Source organism: Eleutherodactylus coqui, chromosome 5 (assembly GCF_035609145.1).
Source record: "Eleutherodactylus coqui strain aEleCoq1 chromosome 5, aEleCoq1.hap1, whole genome shotgun sequence".
Taxonomy (NCBI): Eukaryota; Metazoa; Chordata; class Amphibia; order Anura; family Eleutherodactylidae; genus Eleutherodactylus; species Eleutherodactylus coqui.
In genome coordinates this window covers 121,274,779-121,289,531 of record NC_089841.1, presented here as the reverse complement: position 1 = coordinate 121,289,531, position 14,753 = coordinate 121,274,779, and the positions used below count along the sequence as shown (strand labels likewise).

General features: G+C 43.3%; 2 protein-coding genes across 5 annotated transcripts in view; both read right to left on the bottom strand.

Moving 5' to 3' along the window:
- The window catches only part of COMMD10 (COMM domain containing 10), a 315,537-nt gene extending 314,814 nt beyond the window's left edge, over positions 1-723 (bottom strand). For all 4 annotated transcript variants that reach the window (XR_010792819.1, XM_066603091.1, XM_066603093.1 and 1 more), the window contains exon 1: positions 590-723. Coding sequence is in view for 3 of the 4 variants with exons in the window: in XM_066603091.1 (XP_066459188.1) it covers positions 590-621 (32 nt within the window). In the remaining variant the exon portion in view is untranslated. The remainder of the gene's footprint in view (positions 1-589) is intronic.
- A 5,921-nt stretch (positions 724-6,644) lies between these two features.
- ARL14EPL (ADP ribosylation factor like GTPase 14 effector protein like) lies at positions 6,645-12,903 on the bottom strand. The gene is made up of 3 exons (XM_066601908.1): positions 12,784-12,903; positions 11,593-11,726; positions 6,645-8,766 (listed from the first exon to the last, which is right to left on the bottom strand). Exons 1-3 carry the CDS (start codon positions 12,871-12,873, stop codon positions 8,541-8,543), a joined length of 450 nt encoding a protein of 149 aa, XP_066458005.1. The 5' UTR covers positions 12,874-12,903; the 3' UTR covers positions 6,645-8,540.
- Positions 12,904-14,753: the final 1,850 nt, after the last annotated feature.

The following is a 14,753-nucleotide window of genomic DNA, read 5'->3' as shown; positions in this document are numbered from 1 at the left end:
AACCCGCATAACTTCAGGGAAGCAGCGATCTGCCGTGGCGGTGGAGGATCGTGGAGGTTATCCCATGGTTTTCAACGGGAGGCATCGCGTGCGCCTACGGTAGTACAACGAGCGCTGTAATACAAGAGCGCGCTGCCAGGTAGACCGTGCCGCGGTGTGATCCTGCATGGTTTATGTGTATGACTCCTAAAAGAACGGGGTTCACATCCGCACGTCTCGCAGCGCACAAATCTCGCAGTTTTCTCGCCAGCATGAAGCCGGCCTGAAGCAGCGACTCTCAGGCTTCTGCAGGTAAAACCACGCGATTAGCGTTGCGGTCCATCACACGCCGGTAGTTGGCATGGCGGGTGGAATGTAGTGTCCCTCACACTCCTATAGCACATAATGGACGACGTGCAGTGGACTGTCCAACACAGGGCTGCGGGCATCAGGGAGGAATTACTTGTGTAGATTAACCCTTTGTAAATAATAGGCGCTTTATGTGTCGCCAGAGCCCGGGGGGCTGCAGGCAGGGTGAGGGGCTCCAGAGGTGTTACACGGCCAGGACCCCCCAGTAAACTGCAGGTGACAGCGCCCACCCCGTCACTACCTCGCAGTCTCCTTGAATACCGCTGTCGCCATGGTGACACGCTCCGCACGTTTCCTGCTGCACTTCGCGCCGGTCTCGCTTCAAGTGGAGAGAGCAGGACAGGTCATGTGATCGGCAGTCAGCTGTGCGAGCGCTTCCTGGATGGCTACGGTGGCCGGCAGGCTCCAAGGCGGCAGTAGTCACAGCTACAAGTGCAGGTGTCTGTACAGCTGTGGACACTTCTCCGGCGCTCGTTTGTTTCCTTTTGCTCTACAGACCATCATAATGTGCCTAGGGCTGCTGCTCACGGACGGGGATCTGCAGCAAATAGCGCCCATAGCATACCATGGGAGATCAAGTCTTCCTGCACACTTGGGGAAACAAACAGCAGTTTTCGCAGCAGAGGAAAAATATCACCATGCTTTTTTGTGGATTCTGCATGGACGGCTTTCATTGAGGAAGCCGTCTGATCCGCGGCCTGCCCGCCATTCATTGTGCAAACCACAAAAGACAGCCCCTTCAGACCATTTCTCTGAAGGCCCACAGAGGTGCTGGGATGCGTTAAATACTTGAAGAAGCCTGCTCCTCTTCATGTATCAAGCGTACCATGCTCCGGGGGAAATTGTACTGAGCTCAGCGTCAAAAATGCCAGGTTTAGTAAATTTCCACCATTGTTTTAGTTTATAGGTTGTACAGTGTGTTATGTAAGAAGATCCTTTTTGGTGCACAGATTGTCAATGTCCAGTGTAGGAGTCCAGTACACAGAAGGTGGTAGGCATTCAGGCTGTAGAAACAAGAAGTAACATCTGTGGGTGTGGCAGGAAGCAATATGAAAGTGTCAGTTCCTGCCACACTCAGGGGAAAGTTGGCTGAGAGGCGGTGAGAAGACACCGCATCAGGAACTAGGATCCTCTGGTCTGACATGGACCAGTTGGGGCCCATTCCAAGTCTGACAAAGAAGGATGCCTCTAGACTCCCTGGGTGAGGGTGGTGATGGAGACTCTTCGGGTTGTGAACTCTTAGGACTGTATGTATTAAGTATTGCATGTGCTGTAGATGGAATAAATACTAGCAGGCACCATAACTTTAAAAGAAGCTTCAAATCTCCTGAGCCTTTTATGCACGTGTGCCAACCAGTCTAACAGAAAGATGGTGATCCGATAGGCGACTAACCCCAACTTGCCACACCAGGCATGCCAAATCATAGAGTTTGAACTCTGTACACACAAATGTCTGACTTAGAGAGTGGTCGTATAATTGGCATGTTCTAAATGGGGGCATCATATCGTGAAATTTCTCGAAGGACTGGCTGTAGTGCAATGTCAGTACAGAGGGTGGTTACTCAGTGAACACAGGAGGGCTACAGTACTTGCAGACCTGGCATAGATTCATTCAGAAGGCCAACGCAACGTGAAGACCACCGGATCGTGTGGATGGCAGTTGCTGATAGAAGGGCGATTGTAGTACTAATTCGAGTAGTGGTTGGAGTTAGAGCCATCCTATGAACAACTATAAACTGACTTCTTGAAGCTGGCTTGCATTCTCGGACCCCCATGCAGTGTGGTTCATTATCTCGGTTTCACTGCCAGCAACAAATGACCTGTTGCACTGATAGAAGCAACTGGACACATGAATGGAGAGCAGTTGTGTTTAGTCAGGAGTCCTGATTCTATCTGGGGCAAAGTGATAATCTTCAACATATACATCAGTGTTTTGGAGAAAGGGCCCACTTTGCTGTGAATTCAGTGCCACACAGGTCCAACCCCTGGAGTCATGGTTTGGGGGGCCAATCAGTTGTGTGGAGTTAGTGGTTGTTAAAGGCACAATGACTGCCCACCAGTATGTGGACAGAATAGCACACCCTGTTGTCATAAACATCATGACCACTGTCCAAAATAGTATCTTCCAACAGGATAATGCCTGTCCACATAATGCATACATGACAAGACATGTCTTGGAAGGTGTCATGACCATGGATTGGCCCGAATGGTCCCCATATTTATCCCCAATAGAGCATGTCTGGGATACATTGAAAGCAAAGAATATAAATGCAGCAGCACTCCACTGGAATACACCAACAGGTGCAAGGCGTGGATCTGGTGTGCAAAAGGTCCCGACTCCTAGGACTACAAAATTCATCCAAGTAGAACATAAGTCGAGCTTAACAAAGACTCCGGAAGGGGTTGAAACGTTGTTGCTCTGCCCTTTTTGTATGGATCAATAAAGAAATACCATTTTGGATTACTGGTTGTGCTGCTCGACTTATGTTCTACGGGATACCATCGGAAGACACATTACTTCACATGGCCACCTATCACAAAATCAAGTTTTTCTCTAACATTCTGGACTGAATACCCCATAATGAGAAAGTGAAAATAGAATGTTAGAAATATTTGTGAATTTTTCAAAAACAAAAAAACTTAAGAACAGCTTCACATCTGCGTTGGAACCCCTGGTTGAAGGTTCTGTTGCAGATCCAGCGCAAATTACCGGAAGAAAAAGTGCTTCATGCGGTGCTTTTTCTTGTGGCTAACAGCCATGTAGCTGGGTGGAAAGCGAACAGACCTCATTATAGTCAATGGAGTCTGTTTGCGCTGTTTGGTTCCATCCTAAGATGGAGTCGTTCAGCCACAGGGATTCTCCTTTCTTGCTCCTTGAACAGAGCAGGAAAGTGGAACCCCAAGCACAGATGTGAAAACACCCTAACCTTGACGTAAGTACAGTACTTAGTTGAAGTATCTTTGGTAGTAATTCTTCGGTATGATGCCACAAGGTTTGCTCGCCTGGATTTGGAGATTTTCTGCCACTTATCTCTGCAGATCCTCTCAAGCACTGTCGGGTTGAATGGGGACCATCTGTGGACAGCCATTTTCAGGTCTCTCCAATGATGTTTGATTGGGTTCCATTCAGGGCTCTGGCTGAGCCATTCAAGGACATTCACGGAGTTATCTGTAAGCCACTCCTGTGTTGTCTTTTCTGTATGCCTAGGGGAATTGTTGAAGGCGAACCTTCTGCCTAGTCTTAGGTCCCTTGCGCTCTGGATCAGGTTTTCATTGAGAATATCTCTGCACTTTCCTGCATTCACCTTTCCATCAACTTTAACGAATCCCACCACAGCATGATGCTGCCACCACCATATTTCGCTGTAGGAATGGTATTGAGCAGGTGATAAGCAATGCCCGGTTCTCTCCAGACGTAACACTTAGAATTGAGGCCCATTGGGATCCTGGTCACCTCTCTTACCAAGGCCCTTCTCTCCAGATTACTTAGTTTGGTGATTGTTCCAAACCTCTTCCATTTAAGAATTGTAGAAGCCATTGTGTTCTTCGGAGCATGCTGAGTGCAGAATGGGGGAAAAGTTTAGTTGTTTTTTTGTTATTTGTGCAAGACGAAAACATAACCAAATGTAAACAAGTGAATAGGTCTGAAGACTTTCCGGGTCCACTGTAAATCTGCAAAATCTGGATGCCAATAACATTAGCAGGACACAATGAAACAATGATCATGTCTGTCAAAGCAAAGAATGTTACATTAGACAGATAGACAAAGCCTGAAATCGACTCAAATTATGTGCAGGAATAAAGCAGAAGATAACTAAAGGCCCATTTACACGCAACGATTAGCGCTCAAAATTCGTTCAAATGATGGCATATGAGCGATAAGCGTTGCATGTAAACACTGCCTTCGTTCACTCTTCCGCTGAACGATGATTTTAAGGCCGCCTGCAGACGGCCGGGTCGGATCCGGCAGCGAGAATTCTCGCCGCAGGACCCGACCTGAGCGCCTGCAGAAAGCAGCGCGTACTCACCCACGCCCCCCAGCTCCGGATCATTCATGTGACGGCAGCCGGCGCAAGCGCAGACCGGAGCCGGCGGCCAGTGAGTGACGTTCTGCGAGCCCCGTACAGACATAGTTCATGCTGCGGCTTGTTTGCCACACAAGATTTCGCGTGGCCAAACCGCAGCCGTCTGCCTAGGATTGTGTTTGCTAACGCAATCCTATGGCAGCTTCCAAGGGTGGAAATTCAGCGGGAAATCCCACCGCGGAATTTCCGCCCGTCTGCAGGCGGCCTAAGGTGAGCTTAAAATCCATCATTCAGCCTGAGAGAAATAACAGGGACCACACGCTGTTTTCTGCATAGGAGTCGGAGATTACATTGTATTCTGCCAACAGTCTGTGTGAGAACAATGGAGCTGTGTGCAGAGCTCAGACCACATGATGTGCTCTACAAACAGCTCCCAGAGGCCCTTTTATGTTCAAATGAAGCTGATAAAGTGTTAATGGACATGCATTAACACTTTATGCAAAACAGTCACTAAAACTCTCAATCTTTCAATTGTTTGAAAGATTGTCTTTGCGTGTAAATAAGCCTTAAAGGGATTTTGTAATAATAAAAAAAAAAATCTATACTCCCCTATTCCTTCACAGGCAAATAGCTCAGCACTCCCCCTCCTGGGCTCTAAACTGTGACAAAGCATACATTGCTGGCAGGAAGAAGACTGCCTGTGAATCTACATAACCTCACAGGAAGCAGAAGAATCAGCCAGCTAGAGGTAGTGTTTCCCCCCACCCTTTTATCCCTGACTGCAAGAGACAGGAGAAGATAGGTGAGATGAAGATGTGATAAGTAGACTGACAGGGGAGGAATAGGTAAGTATAGTATTTCTTCTTTTTGATGACCGGACCCCTTTAAGGTGGAAGCAATGATATGACGCTAATGATATGGTAATGAGCCATGTAAGAAAAATCTAACTATAGCTTTGAGAGCCACGAAAGGTTACCTTTTATTTGTTTCTGTGCACAAAACAAATGATAAAATATGGCAACAATAAGAGACAGACAATAACAGTTTGTCTATAAATATAAGAATTATAACCTATTTTATAAATATTACTATAAATTCTTATAAAAGATAAATTAACAAAAAATATTCATTACTCTGAATATAAAATATAACATTATTTGTACAAAATATAAAACTTGCAAAAATACAAAACTATTAATGTTTCTCAAGCAGAAATCGGGTTTGGAAAAAGAAACTAAGAACATAGAAATAGCAAAGTAAAGTTCTAGCAATGGCTTATACAGTCCCGTACTAAAAAATGATACTGTGCATGTTAGTTCTCTTCCATTTACAAAATATAAAATTAAAAATGTTTTTTTTTTTTGCAGTTATGTCTGAAAGCGCCGTCTTAGGCCTCCTATACACAGTAGAACCATATACAGGAGGCTGTTGTGTGAAGTAGGAGAAAGTCACACTGCGATTGCAGTGTATGCTGGAGGCATGGTCTGGGAGGATTTCCCAACCTAGAGCTATGACGGATACCTCTGACAGATACCAGTGTATAGCTATTGGTTGCCATGTGCAAATAAACTTACATTGTGTGGTATATATCTGTATAGAATAGTAGACTTCACTAGTCCACACAGCAAAGGAAAATGGTTTACCCGTGTATACCAGTCCAACGAAGACAAAGGGTCATTCTTTTGGCTTTCATTGAGTAACTGAGGGCCTATGGATACGTTTAAAATATGCGGCCAAAGCTTTTGCTGCCCATATGACAAATGGATACTGCAAATACAGAGTGAATGCAGCTTAACAAGGTTATCTTAAAGGGGTTGTCCCGCGAAAGCAAGTGGGGTTATGCACTTCTGTATGGCCATATTAATGCACTTTGTAATATACATCGTGCATTAAATATGAGCCATACAGAAGTTATATACTTACCCCCTCTGGTCCTGGCATCCCCATCTCCATGGCGCCGACCAAAGCCTTCTTCTGCCTGGATTAAACGCGCTTGTGCAGTCTGCCCTCTTCTGTCCGGCTCCAGCGTGCTCGCGCTGCAGAGGTCTTCTGCGCATGCGCAGAAGACCTGTGCGGCGCGAGCACGTTGGAGCGGCCCCTTCAGCGCAAGCGCGTCTAATCCAGGCAGAAGAAGGCTTCGGTCGGCGCCATGGAGACGGGGACGCCAACACCAGAGGGGGTAAGTGTATAACTTCTGTATGGCCAATATTTAATGCACGATGTATATTACAAAGTGCATTGATATGGCCATACAGAAGTGCTTAACCCCACTTGCTTTCGCGGGACAACCCCTTTAAGTAAGAATTCTAGGCCAGAATATTTTCGGAATACGATATTCAATGGAACCTAAAATATTGTATTCTGAACTAAGTTTTTAGTTTTAAATTGTCTGCTGACTGAATAAAAACTAACTTTGTGATTTAGCCCCTTTTTATTATTTCTAGCTTTCTGACGGTTGCATCTCTGTCACGTTACCCAGTGCCTCCTCTATGTATAGGCTGGCAGATCACATGCCATTCATCCAGTACGTGTTCTTCTGTCTGTCTTATATGCCCATAATGAATATGTCATCATTGCTAACGCCACGTTCATGGGCAGGGTCTACTGCCGATTCTAAACAATGCATGGGTAAACCGTACAGCTCACATATGCTCTGTTATCACATTCATATCCAACCACCCACTTCCCTGCCTGACATCCTACATCGCATCCTTCAAAGCAGCAGTGCGGGGCATTGCATTACAAAGGGGAGGCTAGATATTATCCTATGCACTGAGCAGGGGTTGGCACTGAGAAGGGTCTACTGGGCAGGCATGAACAAGTGCAGGGGATAGATAACTTTGAAGACTGCCGGCAGAAGCAGTGATAAATAGGAAGTGTTCTAGGGGGACGGGCAGCTTGAGCTCAAGGCACAAAGAATGTAAAAAAAAGCAAAAACATAAAAAGCACTCATTTATCCGAGGTCATTCATGTCAGGGCTCCTTCACATCAGTGTTTTTGTTTTCCATTCCACCAAAATAGAAAAAAAGGTCCCATTTTACTGCCTATTGAGTTCTGAGCTTCAGTTATGGTCAGTTCAGTTCCGTTTTATCTGCTTCCGCAAACACACAGACTGTTGCACTTTTTTCCACTTAAAAAAGGAAAGCAAACAGAAAGGTCCCTACTGATTTTTTTCTCTTCAGTTTTGGCCACTTCTTTGATAGATCTGTCTACCGGATCCATTAAAAAAATGGAAATTATCCATTTGGTTCAGTTTTAAATCCATTTTGCCATCTGGGTTATGAAAAAAAAAATACGGATTTTTTAAAAGGGGAAAGCAAAATGCTGATGTGAACAAGCCCTTACAGCAACCCCACTGTTTTTATACATTTTTATATTCCTGGGAAACCCCTTTAAACTAGGGTCTCATAAAAGCCTATGAGTATTGTTACAACACCATGCAAAAGTCTTCAACTGACTTCTCACTTCTAGTTCACACATTAAGGTCGAGCTCACATAGCTGTAAAACAATGCGTAAAAAGCACAGCGTTTTACCTGCGCATCACAGCGTTTGATAGCGTATGCCTGCGCATGACATTGTATCTCACGGACGTCATGCACGGGATTCCTGGTTTCTCCTTTTTTTTTTAACTTTCCTTCCATTGTCTCATAGAGAACAATAGGGCTTAGGTGTGTAATATACGGTAAAAATAGAACATACGCGTTCTTTTATACACGCTTATTATACACAATAAATATATGCAAGTGTGAATGGATAAATGAAAATCAATCCCTTTCATTGACTGCATTCACCGCATATTATGCGCACGTGCCTTGCGCACATAATTCGCAATTAAATTACACTTGTGTGAGCCCGGCCTAATACAATGTTATTAGAAACTAACAATTCCAGACATAACGACAATTAACTTTTCATTAACATTATTCAACAAAAGTTAAGTAGGTTGTCCCAGAAATGACTATTTCAGTAAAGTGTGCCTTCTACCAGTTTTCTGAACAGGACTGTTCTTGGGTCAGTGAGGTTCACAGCAGACTGACATGTTCCACAGTTCTTCTGTGTTAACAGCTACTTGGATTTCTACACCATTTTCTAACATAACTCAGTATCACACAAAAGTGTACATTAAACTTGCACAGAAGCAGTGTGGGGGGAAGCCCTCCACTGTATTAATCGGGAACATAAAACGGCATCTTGCTAATGATGTCACCAGCCTCCGTCTGTATTCTGTCGTAGACCCACTTCCTGTTGCAGCGACACTCGGGTCCACACTTGTTGGAGCTACACTTCGGACAGGGGTAGAAGCACCCGAGGCAGCTCTTCTCCAGGCAGTCGCACAAGTCCCGGTTATTACACAGGAGTTTGCCTTGCTTATCATATTTTTTTACAGAAACCCTGAAAAGACATTACAGTTATGGTTACGTTAGATGATACAAGGTGTTACGGGTACAATAGCTACGGGCTAACCTTATTAATATGGCATTACATTATGCAGAAGAAATCAGATTTGTAGCAACTTCTCATGTGCTCTAAGATCCACTCATTAGGCTCTATTCACACAGTGCAGTAACGCTGGATTCATACGTGCAGAGTCTGCTGCGGATTTACACACATAAAACCCATAGTCCATTATAGTATAAAGTAAGTGGATGAGACCCTACAAAATCTTTAGTATCAAAGGTGTTATAAAGACTCTTCCAGAATATTTTTACTGTGGATTAGAGATGAGCGAACGTACTCGGTTCGGGTGTTTTTGCACTCGAGCACCGCTTTTTCCGAGTAACTGACTACTCGGACGAAAAGATTCGGGGGTGAGCGGGGGGTTGCAGAGGGGAGTGGGGGGGACAGAGAGAGAGAGCTCCCCCCTGTTCCCCACTGCTACCCCCCGCTCCACCACGCCGCCCCCCGAATCTTTTCGTCCGAGTAGTCAGTTACTCGGAAAAAGCGGTGCTCGAGTGCAAAAACACCCGAACCGAGTACACTCGCTCATCTCTACTGTGGATCTCAATGCAAACCTATTTAAAATCTGCCGCAAAATAAAATCTCATCCACATGGAGCGGACATTTTCTGCATAGAAAAACGATCATGCAGAAAGTTTTCAATTCTGCAGCAGGCTCATTTTGTTGAGAAGCAGTTGCGGCTTTGCACTGCGAACTTCACCTCTTTCTAAGCTGGACGGGTGAACAACGCAGAGAATCTACAGTGAAATACACCTGTGTTACATGAGGAATTTGCAGAAGATTTTAAAGAGATTGGCATTGACATCCATTGCAAAAATGCCTGGTTTAAAGAGTCACGGAGGGGCCTGTAGTGTAGAGCGCAACAATATTACATAAATAAAAATAAGGGAGATGGAATAAATCCTCCACAGTGCCACCTATTGAAAGGCAGCATTCCTTCAAGTCAGAGGCCGACTTTTTATACAAGTCTTGTTACAATGACTGGGAATTAAAAGCAAAGCCAGACCCCATGTACATACAGCTGTTTCCGGGTTATTGCCCATCATCAGTGTACAGTAGGAGTCTGGCTTTTGCTAGTGAGAGGCCTGGGACGGGGGTCAGAAACACTCTTTTCTCCTTAGGGAGACAATATTACATGTAATAGTCAATGTTCTAGTCACTACTTCAGAAGGGCTGTTCATCGATCCCTGGATTACTCCAATTGCCTGACTTGGAGACAGGGATTAATTCCTTTTTGCCTAAAATGAGAGAAATTGGCTTCTACATCATTGGGGTTTTTTCACCTTCCTCTGTATCCGCATTGAGGGGTAGGAGGGGGGGGGGGTAATAGACTGAACTGGATGTACACTAGTCTTTTTTCAACCTAAAATACTATGTTAAATACTATATTAATGTTCTGGGAGAGTTTTTATAACTCCTTTGATACTTCACTAAACATGTGTGTATCTAAGTGAGCCAGTGTGAGCTCATTGCATATAGCCTACAGAGCTACAATGATAGTTCCTACTCAATGCATTGCTTGACAAGGTCTATAATTTGCTGATATATACTGAGCATTGCTTTTTGAACTTTGGAAGAGGTTTAACCACTTCATGCCCCATGATGTGCATGTACATCACGGTAGGAAAGGAATTCATGCAAATTACCATATATGTATTGCATGTAGAGCCCCAACATTCACAATGGGAGACAGTTTTTTCTATCAGCTGGGGCGCAAGTGCAACCATGGTGATGGCAGATAATTGTGATCTCCTCACTTAACCGCTTACATGCTACAATCAATGTTAATCACGGCAAGTAAGCGGATAACAAAGGGAATGGGCTCCAATTATAACATCATGGGCCCTCTGCCATCCAGTCACAGAGGGCTGATGGGTTGTCCTGGCAAATCAGATGCCCAATAATAGCCTCGGGGTCTGCCATGACTTGTGATAGTCAAGAATAGAGATAATACACTGCGGTACAGAAATACTGCAGTGTATTATCTGAACAATCATTAGTTCAAGTCGCCTACAGAGACCTTATAAAAGGTTTAAAATATCCAAGTTAAAATTTTTTTTTGTATGGAACTGCAATGGAGGTCCCAAAAGGAACCACCAACACTATGAACATGACATTATAAATGGCACAGTTGCCTCTTTTGTTATATCCTCTTCATATTTGGTCAGATATTTTTTTTCCGATTATGCCAGCTTCTTGAGCGTAGTGAGTTTAGATGTTCCTGGGATTTGTATAATGGCTGTAACAAATCCCAGGTACAACATCTGAGCACACTGTCCAGACGAATGTAATACTAGGAACAGCCAAGATTCTGCAAACAACCATCAACCTCCCATAAAGTAGACACATACCCCCATAGGCGTAAGAAAAATAATTAAATGTATATATCCTCATATTTGGGGCAGATATTTATTTTCTGCCTATGCCAGCTTAGACAGGTTCATGCGTATTATTTGAATAAACATTAACCCTTTGCAATCCAATTTTGGATTCAGGGTTTACTAGGGGGCTTTCTCTTTCTGCCATTATACAATGGTGCCATCTGCTAGCTAGAGCCAGTACTGCGGTATGTGACAATCTAGAGAAGCCCCCGACAACAGAGCGGCCAGTAATCTACAGTAAGAATACCCTGCCAGACATCTTCCGGCATCGGAGCTATACAGCCTTCAATCAGAATGTCTTCAGACGTCAGTGTATTGGAAAGGGTTCATTTGCTATATTCTATATTCAGAGTGCAGCGGACATACTGTTGTCCCTTACTTGTTGGTAGTGTAATATCCATTCATCTGAGACCTGTAGGCTTTCTTCTTCTGCTTTCGAGTTTCAGGATTAAAGTCTGCGACCTGAGGTCCAGGATTCTGAAAAGCTAAACATTTCAACTGCCTCTCAATTTGCTGTAAAACAATAATGAGAGAGGTTAAAAAATGATCCGTACCTAACACAGCCTGATCGCTACACAATATCACCCTGTATCTAAAGGTACCTTAACACGGGGCATATCGCCCAAATTATTGCTGGAAACAGCGAATTCGGGCAATAATTGTTTTGTGTAGATGCAACCCACCGACAGAGCACTAAGCAAGAAATTGCTTACTTGTCGGATTTGCTTGATTTTTACCAAAACTAAAAGCCAAACGACTATTGGCCTGTGAAAACAGGCAGTCATTCAACTATCAACGAATGCCTATTTACTGTGAATGAAGCCGTAATGATCTCCAGCCTCCACTCACAGAACGACTATCGCTCCTATGTAAAGCACAGGAATGCTAGTCAGTGGGACGGCTGTAGGGTGCTTATGCCCCAGACAGTCGTCATAGTCTGATCACTACACAATATCGCCAGTTATCACAGCTTGTCACGCTATTTTTTACGGTAAAATGATGGCAACGAGACATAATCCATTATAGTCAATGTGTTCTGTGAGCTGCCACTGGTTTCTATCACTAACAGATCCAGTGGCCATCTTATTTTCGGTCTTCTATTTTGTAAGAGAAGCTATAATATTTTCTATCCTCCATCTTGCCTTGTAACCTGCTCTTCTTCTCTATTATTCTGTCTTTCCTTTAGTACATATTCAGATGTTATGATTGTATCTATCACAGGAAAGCAAGGCCATTTACTGAGTTTTTAATAACTAATTATAATAAATGAATTATAATAAATTATAATTATTTACAAGTGAGGCGTCTTCTAACCTTGTTTTACATGTCTTTGTATAAATATCTCTGTGGATTAGCTAATAAATCAGACTACTTCCTATCATATTCAATGCTGTGTGTGATTTGTAAGCTTCCTCGATCTCAAGCATTAACTAACAAATTTGGGCACCTGAAAACATACCAACTAGCGAATATATGCACTAACAATTCTATAATGAAACTGAAGGAGGAGATGTGGACAGAGTTTAAGAATTCCAGAATAGAATATAAGGTTATATTGTGAAAGTCATACCAACTGCTTCTGTGCTCTGGGATTGTTATCTTTCGCAGTTTCTGTCTCCATGGCTTCTTGTTCTTCATTCTTTTTTGATTTTTCACTCATTTTGGACTTTACAAAACTCCTCAAAATGTTTAACCTACAATATAACAGATTTAAATTCATTTATGATTTTCCTATGTGTTATAATATAATGTGTAGATGTCTTTGGTAAAGCATTTACACTTTATATACACACATGCAGCCATATACAGGCCAAAAACCATTGCATTGTCTCCTAACCATGAGCACCTCTACCCCATGATCTGGCATTTAGGAAAACTATTCTCCAAAATTAAAAGCCCACCTGTTTGATTCAAAATATCATAAATACTACATGATGTTCATGTTATGTCACACTTCAGTTTTAATGCATTCATTTTTCTATTGACTTCAATGGCTCAAAGTAATGAAATGTCAGGTTTTCACCTAGCGTGCTGTTCACCACTCCAAAAGTAAAATATTTCCTTACAGCACGAAGACTATGTGGTGCCAGTTGGTAGCCTTTACCATCTAATAATATCCCATCATTAAACTCAATGGGGCTGTTAGCACAGACACTTCTGTATGTCTCTATAAAAATGGAACATTTCATCTGTATATAGCAATATGCTTATTCATATTATTTAACTATGTTGTTATGCTTTCCATCCAGCAGATGTCGCCATTGTGCTTCGGTTGATATTATCATATTACATAGCTGTATAATGGTGAATGTTACAGGTTAAAGGGAACCTGTCACCAGTTTTAAGAAAGTTAAAACAATCCCAGCGCTGCAATAGTGTAGCTGCAGTCTTTCCAACACAGCTTTTGTTTTCAATGTTGGTAAAAGCACATCTGTGTATTAGATGTTTGAAAATCTCCAGCACTGTATGTAAATGCATCATGGCAGACTGGCGAGCGGGCCAGACCTGTTGCCCTAGCTGCATATTTTTTAGCAAAGTCTGCCTCACCCCCCTGTGACATGGATGACGTAGTTAAAAATGATGACAGTTGTGGAAACACAAAGTGATAAAATTAGTGTAAGATCCTCGGTGCTCCTGTCACTAGTACAGGCTGAGGCCTCATTCACATGGGCGTCAAAAAATCATGTCTAAAAGAACCAATTGTTTCCTTCAGACAAGCAATTATTTGACAGGCCAAAAAAATAGCGCATCTAAAGATAGGACATAGGCACATTATTTTTACGCTGATATTCCTTTCACATCAAAATGCAAGAGACTCCATAGACTTCCATGGGAGTCAATTGGAGCTGTCCAGTAAAGCGAGGGGGAGGGAGTTTAGCAGTGCCAAGTGCTGCTAAACAATGTCAGGTGTCCCCCACTGCTAAACTCTTGCCCCCAGCAGAAAAAGGGAGAGGGAGCGCTGCTAAACAATGACATGTGCCAATTTTTTTTTGTGTGTGTGGCTATCTAAAATGACGTTCGTCTGAAGGAGGCCTTAAAGATTTTTGGTTCTGTGTTTTAGACAATTTAAAGTGAACCACTGATAGTCACTATACATACAGAATCTCAGGGCTCCATAGCAAAAATCAGAAAAGCCCCCCTCTTGAAAAACTGAAACAAGTTTTAGGGTTGTTGCACATGTATTTTAGCCCAAAATCAGCATTTGTCTGAGGGTTTGTGGGCAGTTCTTGGAGGATCAGGTATGTGTTGTAGGTGGGGACTGGGGAGGTATGTTTTAATTGCAAAAAACACACACACAGAACTTTTACGAAACATCACAAAACCTGGTCTACAGTCCCCTTACAGAACACAGGCGCGGGCAATCTAGACTTTAAAACTTTACGCAAATCATAGGTATATATAGCACACTAGTTTGCTACCCGCGACTTCGTCCGCGTGAAATTTGTATTTTTTTTAATCTAAAGTCCGATGGGCCTGAGATGCTGCAGGGTCTCTACTGCTCTAAGAGCAGCTTGTCTTGTTGATGCCTTCTTGCCTCAG